We start from the raw sequence: 12,130 nt of genomic DNA on the forward strand, positions 1-12,130 counted from the left end.
TTGGTCAGCGTCAACTGTCCATGTTAGGGTTGCGTTGTGGTCAGCAGCGACTGTCCACTGGGTCCAGAGAGAAGATGGTGCCCTCCAGGGTTAGTCCCATATTGAACCCCTCCTTCAGAGAGAGAGACACACACACACACAGGTCAGTGATCCAACCAGAGAGTACAGAAGTCTAGAGCAGTGTGTCCTATACAACAATGAGTAATGCTGTAATTACGGGCCAGTATGCTAGACACATTCTCAATTGAGATTCTCAAGAAACCTTGCTTTTTTAATTCAGGTCTACACTTAATCTATGTTATGACAAAAGCAAAATGATGGCTAATTGATAGGAAATTAGCAGGACTGGGAGCAAACATGGTATGCTACAATCATAATGTACTTTGACAGTTGGCCTCTATGTACATAATGGATTTTCATGAGAGATAAATAGAGGTAGACATCAGTGAAAATGTGAATGCATGTTTCATGGGAAAAAAAATATGTGATGGGCATTGTGAAGCATAAACATAGGTGACAGTAAACTAACCGTCGCTGACGCTGCACAGTGGAGAGAGAGAATATGATTATATACTGTAGGTTACAATCTACAGTTAGATTATATATAGTTAGATGAACTGTAGGTTACAATCAACAGTTAGATTATATATAGTTAGATGAACTGTAGGTCATAATCTTGTTAGATTCATCAAAAAAATAAACGTCCTCACGGTCAACTGGGTTTATTTTCAGCAAACGTAACGTGTGTAAATATTTGTATGAACATAACAAGATTCAACAACTGAGACAAACTGAACAAGTTCCACAGACGTGTGACTAACAGACATGGAATAATGTGTCCCTGAACAAAGGGGGGGGGTCAAACTCAAGTCAGTCAGTATCTGGTGGCCACCAGCTGCATTAAGTACTGCAGTGCATCTCCTCCTAATGGACTGCACCAGATTTGCCAGATCTTGCTGTGCGATGTTACCCCACTCTTCCACCAAGGCACCTGCAAGTTCTCTGACATTTCTGGGGGGGAATGGCCCTCACCCTCCAATCAAACAAGTCCCAGAAGTGCTCAATGGGATTGAGATCCGGGCAGAACACTGACATTCCTGTCTTGCAGGAAATCAGCCATACTGCTCGTTCTGTGTGCGATGGCATTGTCATGCTGGAGGGTCATGTCAGGATGAGCCTGCAGGAAGGGTACCACAAGGGTACCTCCTCCCATATTTGGGAGGAGGATGTCTTCTCTGTAACGCACAGCGTTAAGATTGCCTGCAATGACAACAAGCTCAGTCCGATGATGCTGTGACACACCGCCCCAGACCATGACAGACCCTCCACCTCCAAATCGATCCCGCCTCGGTGTAATGTTCATTCCTTTGACGATAAACGCAAATCCGACCATCACCCCTGGTGAGACAAAACCGCAACTCGTCAGTGAAGAGCACTTTTTGCATGTCCTGTCTGGTCCAGCGATGGTGAGTTTGTGCCCATAGGCAACGTTGTTGCCAGTGATGTCTGGTGAGGACCTGCCTTACAACAGGCCTACAAGCCCTCAGTCCAGTCTCTCTCAGCCTATTGCAGACAGTCTGAGCACTGATGGATGGATTGTGTTCCTGGTGTAACTCGGGCAGTTGTTGTTGCCATCCTGTACCTGTCCCGTAGGTGTGATGTTCGGATGTACCGATCCTGTGCAGGTGTTGTTACATGTGGTCTGCCAATGAGAGGACCATCAGCTGACCGTCCTGTCTCCCTGTCTTAGGCATCTCACAGTAATGACATTGCAATTTATTGCCCTGGCCACATCTGCAGTCCTCATGCCTCCTTGCAGCATTCCTAAGGCATGTTCACACAGATGAGCAGAGACCCTTTAGTGTCCTAGGTTTTCATAACTGTGACCTTAATTGCCTACCATCTGTAAGCTGTTAGTGTCTTAACGGCCGTTCTACAGATGCATGTTCATTAATTGTTTATGGTTCATTGAACAAGCATGGGAACCAGTGTTTAAACCCTTTACAATGAAGATCTGTGAAGTTATTTGGTTTTTAACAAATGATCTTTGAAAGACAGGGTCTTGAAAAAGGGACGTTTATTTTTTTTCTGCGTTTATACTTAATATCTGTAAATATTTACTCAGACCATGTAAACAGTATACGGCATTACAATAATGACAAGATGAACATTCAACTCTTATAAAACGGGTCCAGTATAAACTCTGGAAAGGCTGGGTCCCATTCTAAAAGGCAGAATCCATGTCGATTGGAACGCAGCCAAAGCATACAGTATTTGACCTTTGATAAACAGCTAATCAGCATAATGGTAGAGCTTTGCTATATTTGTTTGGAGGCAATGCTATTACTTACACCAATGACTGAGCACATAATGCCTGTGTACTTTGACATTATCGGTAATATGCCCCTTATTAACGTAAATATGAGCATTGCAAATACTCGCTCTAGAAACACTGCTGTTCCTACAGATGAATGTACACACCTGCATTTCATCCAGTTTAGATTGGACGTCAGGAGGAAAGGACGTGTTGCAGAGGAACGGGTCAAAAGGCTCCGCCCCCAAAATATCTGTTCCTGTTGGAGGGGAGAGATGGAAGGATGAGGGAACGAGGGAAAATACACAGCAGAGAGAGGGAAGACAGGAGTTGAATCAGCATACTGTATGTGTGAAATTGTTCATTGAACGACTTGTATGCAATTGCATAAATACTAATACAACAGTTTATCAATGAATTTCATTACGACATAATGTAAAAAGGAGCATAGCGCGGCAGAGTAGTCACCTCTCTCTCTCAGGAAAACATGTGGAGGTGGTGGAGGAGGGGAAAAGGAGGGAGGAGGAGGAGAGGACCCATTGATGGCAGGTTTCCTTGCCATAGGAGACCCTGAGGAGAATGGAACCATGTCGAAAACGTCCGTCGGGGGACGCCTGGATATGGTGCTCCATGCCTGAGGGGGGAAAACAACCAAGTACAAAGCGGTTGAATGGCAGCTGGATGTCGTACTAAGGCTAAAGTCAAAACTAAACACACACACACACAGTCTAAGGGCATTTCTGTGATTGTATATAACCTCTGTATATGAGGTGAACCATAGAACACTTTTGCTTCTCTATAGCACAATTTCTTCTAGCAGTGTAGTAAGGAAAAGCGAGAGAGAAGTAGCTATTTACTCGCGGTCGAGGTAAGCAACCTCCATAATGCTGCGGTAGCCTGGGCTGGGTAGGTTTACTGGGCGGAGGTAAGCAACCTCCATAATGCTGTGGTAGCCTGGGCTGGGTAGGTTTACTGGGTGGCGGTGTTAGTAGACCAGCGGAGATACTGGAGTCTGGAGAGCTGGCTGGGGTTAGAGCCACAGAGGACATCTCTAGAAAGGAAAGGGCGTTCAGGCTGACACTGTCCCCCCAGAACATAGATGAGGGACTCGGCAGCATGTGGGCCTCGTTAGAAGAGTTCAAGTGTAGAAGCTGAGGAGAAATCAGCCAGAGAAAGAAGAAAGAGGTAGTGATTTGTTATCACTGATGTCAGGAAGGTAAGCTATTGTTACGACAGACATTTCTAGAGATTAGTGTGAGACAGGAACTGTTAGATTAGTAGCTAATTTACCGGTGAGCCTTGACAATCTGCCATGTGATCCTCTAGATCTTGAAGTCGTTCTTTCAACTTGGAATTTTCAGTTTCCAGTTCCAGAATCTAAAGTCAACAAACACAAGATCATAATCTAAGAGGTCCCATTTGGTCAGGCCTTTTTCATGCTCTAGTTATGTTTGGATGTGGCACTACATTCCCCATGATTAAATAGTGCACCAGAGAGTTGTGATCAACATTAGTCCACTGTAGAAGGAACGCAGACTTACTCTTTTCTGCAGACTGCCGATCTGTTTCCTCATCTCCACGTCTTTCCCGCCAGACTCCAGAAACTTCCTGTACGCCAGGTCAAATGCTCGACCAATGCTGACGGTGATCTCCTCTGCCTGCAATCCAGTGCATCATGGGTATCCTCAAACATCTAGTGAAAGTACCCTTTGATGTGTTTGCACATATATGATGTAGTACACGATTTTCAGGGGCCTATTTTGCTCTTGACCACTATTTTCAGAACTACTAGCTTAAAAAGAAAACCCCTAACACCTCTTTAAACCTGAAACAACTAGCTAGGATGAATTCAATAATGCTACCATTCCACCGTGACCTCATACTATGGACTAACTTCTGATAAATTGACATCTAAGATTCATAGAAGGTTATTATAACCTCTAAAGAATCCATATAAAAACTCATGAAAAACAAACACTAAATTATACTTTTTTTCCTTACACATTTTTCACTGTCGAACACATAACAGATGTGTTTTTTGGTCTCTGGCTCTGTGCAGATGAAGGTGAATATCCTCTTGTCGGTTTTGTCGTCCGCGCAGAAGGATATCCTATGAAGCTGACAGTTGTGCTGTACATCCTATAATGAATGAAGATAAATGAGCTTCATCTAATTCTACTCATAAACATAATATTAAGACAGAGACCGCTTTAGTAAAGGCTGACTGCTTGGTGAGTTTATTCTTCACAAAAGACCCAATGAATCTGGCCTATTATGAGGCCCCTCACAGTGGACTTACTCTGGTCTTGGGGTCTAATAATTTCACTCCGTAGATGGACACCTGCAACTCCACCTTCGGTGTTTTGTGTCCCTCTGATTTCTTGATATGCCTTTGGAACTGCAGGATTGAAACGTCAAATCAAAATCAAATTTTATTGGTCACATACACGTGTTTAGCAGATGTTATTGCGGGTGTATAGCTATAGTGCTTCTAGTTCCGACAGTGCAGTAATATCTAACAATTTCACAACCTGTACCCAATACACACAAATCTAAGTAAAGGAATGGAATTAAGAATATGTAAATATATGGTCGAGCAATGTCAGAGCGGCATCGGCTAAGATACAGAAGAATAGTATAGAATGCCGAACATACATATAGGATGAGTAATGCAAGATATGTAAACATTATTAAATTAAAAAGTGACATTATTAAAGTGACTAGTGTTCCATTTATTAAAGTTGCCAATGATTTCAAGTCTGGATGTAGGCAGCAGCCTCTGTGCTAGTGATGGCTATTTAACAGTCTGATGGGCTTGAGATACAGTAGAAGCTGTTTTTTAATGTCTCGGTGCTCGCTTTGATGCGCCTGTACTGACCTCGCCTTCTAGATGATAGCGAGGTGAACAGGTAGTGGCTTGGATGGTACGTTATGACATTGACAAATCTAAGGTCCTATAAAATCAAAATTGTTTGAGTACTGGGGGAAATTCTTAAGAGCATACCTTCAGCTTTCTCACTGCTATCCTTATGACATCTGTGCCTTTTGGTTGGTCAACCTCTGTTACGCCAAGGAACTGCAACACGATAAAACGGCACATCATTTTCTGTCCAGTAGATGGTGCTATTCACCTCTGAGCTCAACGCCTGGCGGAAATTTAATTAGAAGATCCTACCTTGACATTGTACACTATGTGATTCTTGGCCAAAGCCTCTGGGGCTGTCATCCCTCCAGATTTATCTGAAACAAACAAATGAAGGTTAAAACCGTACATACATGTATTGAAATTTGATACAGAAAAAAAGTTACATGTTTAAGATTTAAAACATATATACAATTCTTTGCCATCCAAGCCTTAAACAGATACAGGATTAGAACTGAACCGGGTTCATCTTCCCCAGAAAGTGTCTGCAGTATCTATAAGCTAAATAATGAGATGGAAAGTGATGGCACAACAAACAAATTATATTTTTAAAAAGGTAACAGACAAACCAATGACGCATTTGCTGTGATTGTGTTCATCTTCATTAATGCAACAACAAGAAGAGGAACTAGTGTCTTGTATCAGGAGTTATCTACATGCCATCAACGATGAGGCCTGTGTCTATGTTAACCTTCACATAACAGGTGAGCATAACCACAGCAATTTTTAGCATTGGCATTAGACCAGTGGCCCCGCTGAGTTGAGTTCCAACATCAAAGGCTACTGCTCCCCATGTGCTCAAGCCTTCCTTCCACATTCCTTACAGAACCATGGATATTACAGAAAGGTCACAGAGAGAGAGAGAGAGAGAGAAAGAGAGAGAGAGAGAATACAGATTTTACCTCCATACAGAGGGATCCATCAGGTAGTATTAGTGTAACCTCCATATAGAGGTCAGGTAGTATTAGTGTAACCTTCATGTAGAGGGATACATCAGGTAGTATTAGTGTAACCTTCATGTAGAGGGATACATCAGGTAGTATTAGTGTAATCTCCATATATAGGTCAGGTAGTATTAGTGTAACCTCCATAGAGGTCAGGTAGTATTAGTGTTACCTCCATACAGAGGGATACATCAGGTAGTATTAGTGTAACCTTCATGTAGAGGGATACATCAGGTAGTATTAGTGTAACCTCCATATAGAGGTCAGGTAGTATTAGTGTAACCTCCATGTAGAGGGATACATCAGGTAGTATTAGTGTAACCTTCATGTAGAGGGATACATCAGGTAGTATTAGTGTAACCTCCATATATAGGTCAGGTAGTATTAGTGTAACCTCCACAGAGGGCAGGTAGTATTAGTGTAACCTCCATAGAGGTCCGGTAGTATTAGTGTAACCTCCATATAGAGGTCAGGTAGTATTAGTGTAACCTCCATATAGAGGTCAGGTAGTATTAGTGTAACCTTCATGTAGAGGGATACATCAGGTAGTATTAGTGTAACCTCCATACAGAGGTCAGGTAGTATTAGTGTAACCTTCATGTAGAGGGATACATCAGGTAGTATTAGTGTAACTCCATACAGAGGTCAGGTAGTATTAGTGTAACCTCCATATAGAGGGATACATCAGGTAGTAGTAGTGTAACCTCCATACAGAGGTCAGGTAGTATTAGTGTAATCTCCATATAGAGGGATACATCAGGTAGTATTAGTGTAACCTCCATATATAGGTCAGGTAGTATTAGTGTAACCTCCATAGAGGTCAGGTAGTATTAGTGTAACCTCCATAGAGGTCCGGTAGTATTAGTGTAACCTCCATATAGAGGTCAGGTAGTATTAGTGTAACCTCCACATAGAGGGATACATCAGGTAGTATTAGTGTAACCTCCATATAGAGGGATACATCAGGTAGTATTAGTGTAACCTCCATGTAGAGGGATACATCAGGTAGTATTAGTGTAACCTCCATATAGAGGGATACATCAGGTAGTATTAGTGTAACCTCCATGTAGAGGGATACATCAGGTAGTATTAGTGTAACCTCCATATAGAGGGCAGGTAGTATTAGTGTAACCTCCATATAGAGGGCAGGTAGTATTAGTGTAACCTCCATATAGAGGTCAGGTAGTATTAGTGTAACCTCCATATAGAGGTCGGGTAGTATTAGTGTAACCTCCATATAGAGGTCAGGTAGTATTAGTGTAACCTCCATATAGAGGTCAGGTAGTATTAGTGTAACCTCCATATAGAGGGATACATCAGGTAGTATTAGTGTAACCTCCATAGAGGTCAGGTAGTATTAGTGTAACCTCCATAGAGGTCAGGTAGTATTAGTGTTACCTCCACATAGAGGGATACATCAGGTAGTATTAGTGTAACCTCCATATAGAGGGATACATCAGGTAGTATTAGTGTAACCTCCATGTAGAGGGATACATCAGGTAGTATTAGTGTAACCTCCATATAGAGGGCAGGTAGTATTAGTGTAACCTCCATACAGAGGTCAGGTAGTATTAGTGTAACCTCCATACAGAGGGATACATCAGGTAGTATTAGTGTAACCTCCATGTAGAGGGATACATCAGGTAGTATTAGTGTAACCTCCATGTAGAGGGATACATCAGGTAGTATTAGTGTAACCTCCATATAGAGGGATACATCAGGTAGTATTAGTGTTAACTCCATATAGAGGGATACATCAGTTAGTATTAGTGTAACCTCCATGTAGAGGGATACATCAGGTAGTATTAGTGTACCCTCCATATAGAGGGATACATCAGGTAGTATTAGTGTAACCTCCATACAGAGGTCAGGTAGTATTAGTGTAACCTCCATATAGAGGGATACATCAGGTAGTATTAGTGTAACCTCCATGTAGAGGGATACATCAGGTAGTATTAGTGTATTCTCCATACAGAGGTCAGGTAGTATTAGTGTAACCTCCATATAGAGGGATCCATCAGGTAGTATTAGTGTAACTCCATACAGAGGTCAGGTAGTATTAGTGTAACCTCCATACAGAGGTCAGGTAGTATTGGTGTAACCGCCATATAGGAGATCAGGTAGTATTGGTGTAACCGCCATATAGGAGGTCAGGTAGTTTTAGGGTAACCTCCATATAGAAGGTCAGGTAGTATTAGGGTAACCTCCATATAGAGGTCAGGTAGTATTAGTGTAACCTCCATATAGAGGTCAGGTAGTATTAGTGTAACCTCCATATAGAGGTCGGGTAGTATTAGTGTAACCTCCATATAGAGGTCAGGTAGTATTAGTGTAACCTCCATATAGAGGTCAGGTAGTATTAGTGTAACCTCCATATAGAGGTCAGGTAGTATTAGTGTAACCTCCATATAGAGGTCAGGTAGTATTAGTGTAACCTCCATATAGAGGTCAGGTAGTTTTAGTGTAACCTCCATATAGAGGTCAGGTAGTTTTAGTGTAACCTCCATATAGAGGTCAGGTAGTTTTAATGTAACCTCCATATAGAGGTCAGGTTGTATTAGTGTAACCTCCATATAGAGGTCAGGTAGTATTAGTGTAATCTCCATATAGAGGTCAGGTAGTATTAGTGTAATCTCCATATAGAGGTCAGGTAGTATTAGTGTAATCTCCATATAGAGGTCAGGTAGTATTAGTTGTAATCTCCATATAGAGGTCAGGTAGTTTTAGTGTAATCTCCATATAGTGACAACTCAATATTAGGAAGGTGTTCTTAATGTTTTGTACTCAATGTAAATGAACACATCAGGTAGTATTAGTGTAAGAGAAACACATTCAGTCAGTTGGAAATGTCCTCGTTCTGCCTACTGTAGACACATTGGCACTGATTGTACTGTAAGTTGATCTGTAATATTCATGTACATTAATATAACAGGGACGAAAGAGAGTGAGGTTTGTGGTTCAGATATAAAGAAAATGCATTGCGTTTTTTTTCTGGTAGGAAAGCACACAGTAATTTTATTCCAACTCTTTCTCACTTTGACGGTGATAATATACACTAACTGCAAGGTATGGATTGAACAGCCACACCTAATGAATAGTTCTCATGAAAATACTATATATTTTTCATTCACCTTGATTAATCACATTCAGTGCCAATGTGTCTCTACAGTTTACGACCAACAGGAAAGACTATAAAGACGCAGTGTCTCAAATGCGACCGTATGGCCCTATACAGTGCACTCTCTCTGACCAGGGCCCATAGGGGCCCATTTGGAGACCCTCTCTGCATCAGATGGTCTCCATGTAAATATGTCTCTGAGATAGGAGACATCACAAATGACAAAATTAACCAAATAAAAATTAATAAAAGTGTGTACATGAAATGGGACTGTGGGAGAGTAACAATGTGTCCCCTAACTAATCCTGGAAATACTGTCATCACAACAAGTGTGAGTACTAGATGGATGGACGGGTAGAGGCTGCTTTAAGATCCAGTACACACACACACACACACACACACACACACACACGTTTAGAAGTAGTGGCAGGAAAGTGAGTGGACATTTGTAGAGTGGGGCTGACAACAGAATAGAATGTGCCTCACAGCATCCTAATGAAATATTCAGACCACCAAACCCAGCTACTGCTGTGACTGCTAAGTGAGAAACTCTGGTCAGACGTTGGTGGTGAGGTAAAGGCGGTGGAGCATCGGAGGCCAGAGGCGGCGTATATGCACGCATATTAAGAAAGGAGGAAAGTCACTAGTCTAGTAAAACATCAGGTCAGAGACACCTGTATCAGCCCACTGACAGATGTAACCAGCCATGTCTAGAGTTTTTGCAGCTTAGAGAGCGCAAGCGAGAACGAGAGACTGTGTCTAGATGTGACAGTTCACGCAGCTTTTGTATTCTGATAATGGAGTTGTGATTATGGAATTCCAAACACGTCATGCGTCTGTCTACATTTAAAATGGGTCCACATTGTGTCCATTCCCGCACAATATTCTAAATCAACTATGCATTCTACAAACGGTGGAATAGGCTAAATATGATAACGCCACAACAGCTGATGGCAGTAGCTAACTACTGTAGCTAACTACTGTAGCTAGCCAGCAAGCTAACAAGGAACGCTAAAGGGACTGCAAACGAGTTAGCATGACTCTAGCCAAATGTTTTTCTAAATATTAGCTAGATGGATACCATTTGAGGCCAGCAAACAGGTTCCCTACATGATAGGAACATATTTCTGCCAACGTTCTAACGAAACGGTGCCTCTCAGTCCCAAAACACACGTTTTCTGGAGACTTGTGGGAGGAGTGCTGATGACGTCGCCCACGCCATGCGTTTCGGTAGCCTGATTGCATCCAGACTGAGGAGAAATCTGCACACAATGCATCCCTGACCACCTCCTGAAGTGGTCAGACAGATCTGAACACAATCTGACGACAAAGCCACGTTTGTGCATCTAGATCCGTCTTCGTATTATGATAGCAGAAGTCACATGTAAGTGTAAAGTGTAGACACGACTAGAGCGAGAGAGAAAGAGACACTAATGAAGAGATTGAGAGAATTGAGACATTTGTTCATCAGGAATTAAATTGACCTGAGTAGGTACAAATTGCCTTTACATGATGTTCTGTAAGTAACACATATATTCCATAAAGAACTACAACATGAAATGTCTCTTCCCACTGGACACAGACCTCATTTCATGTCAGTTTACATTTGGTTCAGTTGTCAGCGAACATGAAATCAAACCCCAAAAAATCTGATTATATTTAGGTAAAAAAAAAAAATCCCTTACATTGATTTATTTTTATCCAGTTTTCCACTTTGATTCAATGTCATCACATTAAATTTGAATAAAATGACATGGAAACAATGTCGATTCAACCAGGTCTTGCCAAGTGGGTAAGTACTTGAGGTCAACGCTTTCAAAAGACTGTGCTGTTGTGTATAAGAAACATGGTGTTATTTCAAATGCACTCAATGAATACAGTGAGCTGTTACCTTTTCTCCTGTTGAAAGCTCGGTTCATACTGCGATAGCTTCTATGGTGGTACTGAGACCTGGGCTCTGCAGTGGATCAGGAGCCTGGAGGGAGAAAACACCACCAAGTCAAGGTCAAGGACATTGAGGGGCTGTGGGTTAGGGGATGGCTGGGGAAGGAGAGATCAGCGTCCCAAATGGCACCCTATTCAGTGCACTACTGTTGACCAGACCCCCCCCCACACACACACACAGGGAGTAGGAGGCTGTTCACTCTGTGCACGCTATTCATCCAAAAGTGAAAATGGCTGCCCCCTATCCCAAAAAGGTTATTAAGGCACGTGGTCAAAAGCAGGGTCAAAACCACCACGGGAACAGGGAGCTATTTGAGACACACTCAGAGAGAGACATCCATCTGGATTGGCTTGTCTTGGCTAACTGGTGCAGTGAGAGATCAATGTGAAGCTAAATGACTGGAGACCGGAGCTAGATTGACATTTGGTCTGGTGTTGGGATGTAAAGAAAACAGGAGCTAGATTGAGGTTTGGTATGGTGTTGGTAGGTAAAGGAAATATGGGTTGGAGACAGAGGACAGGACTATTGTGACCTTCATTCACATGGATGCACCTAGTGGTAAACCCCCCCCCCCCCCTCCCCCCCCCACACACACAATACATTTCTTTCAATACATTTCTGCTTCTACCAAAAACAATGTTCAGCCTTTAGAATGTATACCTCTATACGATTATCCCTGATCCAATTATTCCAAGCCATGCTAAGCTTTAGCCAGCGCTCGACTTAAACAGTCATGCCTTAAACCAGTCATCCACAGAAAAGCAACAATATCCCTTTGTTAACACAATTGCAAAATAAACATGTTGCCTTGAGTAACACAAGTGAACAGTCTGCTTGTGAATGTAGCATATTCCATATCGCCAGACCAGTTCATTTCAGTTCAAAA

The 12,130-nt window shown here is 42.2% G+C and overlaps 1 protein-coding gene across 2 annotated transcripts; it reads right to left on the reverse strand.

Annotated features, from left to right (window-relative positions):
- On the reverse strand, nt 1–11,283 carry LOC116352750 (PTB domain-containing engulfment adapter protein 1-like). 2 transcript variants are annotated; one of them, XM_031819378.1, is made up of 11 exons: nt 11,191–11,283; nt 5,490–5,554; nt 5,319–5,390; nt 4,614–4,712; nt 4,316–4,453; nt 3,856–3,972; nt 3,605–3,691; nt 3,172–3,465; nt 2,783–2,948; nt 2,482–2,573; nt 1–112 (listed from the first exon to the last, which is right to left on the reverse strand). In XM_031819378.1, exons 1-11 carry the CDS (start codon nt 11,216–11,218, stop codon nt 41–43), a joined length of 1,230 nt encoding a protein of 409 aa, XP_031675238.1. In that variant the 5' UTR covers nt 11,219–11,283; the 3' UTR covers nt 1–40. The 2 variants fall into 2 exon arrangements, with proteins under 2 accessions (XP_031675238.1, XP_031675239.1); XM_031819379.1 differs by lacking the exon at nt 3,172–3,465.
- Between the last annotated feature and the right edge of the window lie 847 nt (nt 11,284–12,130).

Source organism: Oncorhynchus kisutch, unplaced genomic scaffold (genome assembly GCF_002021735.2).
Source record: "Oncorhynchus kisutch isolate 150728-3 unplaced genomic scaffold, Okis_V2 scaffold2095, whole genome shotgun sequence".
Taxonomy (NCBI): domain Eukaryota; kingdom Metazoa; phylum Chordata; class Actinopteri; order Salmoniformes; family Salmonidae; genus Oncorhynchus; species Oncorhynchus kisutch.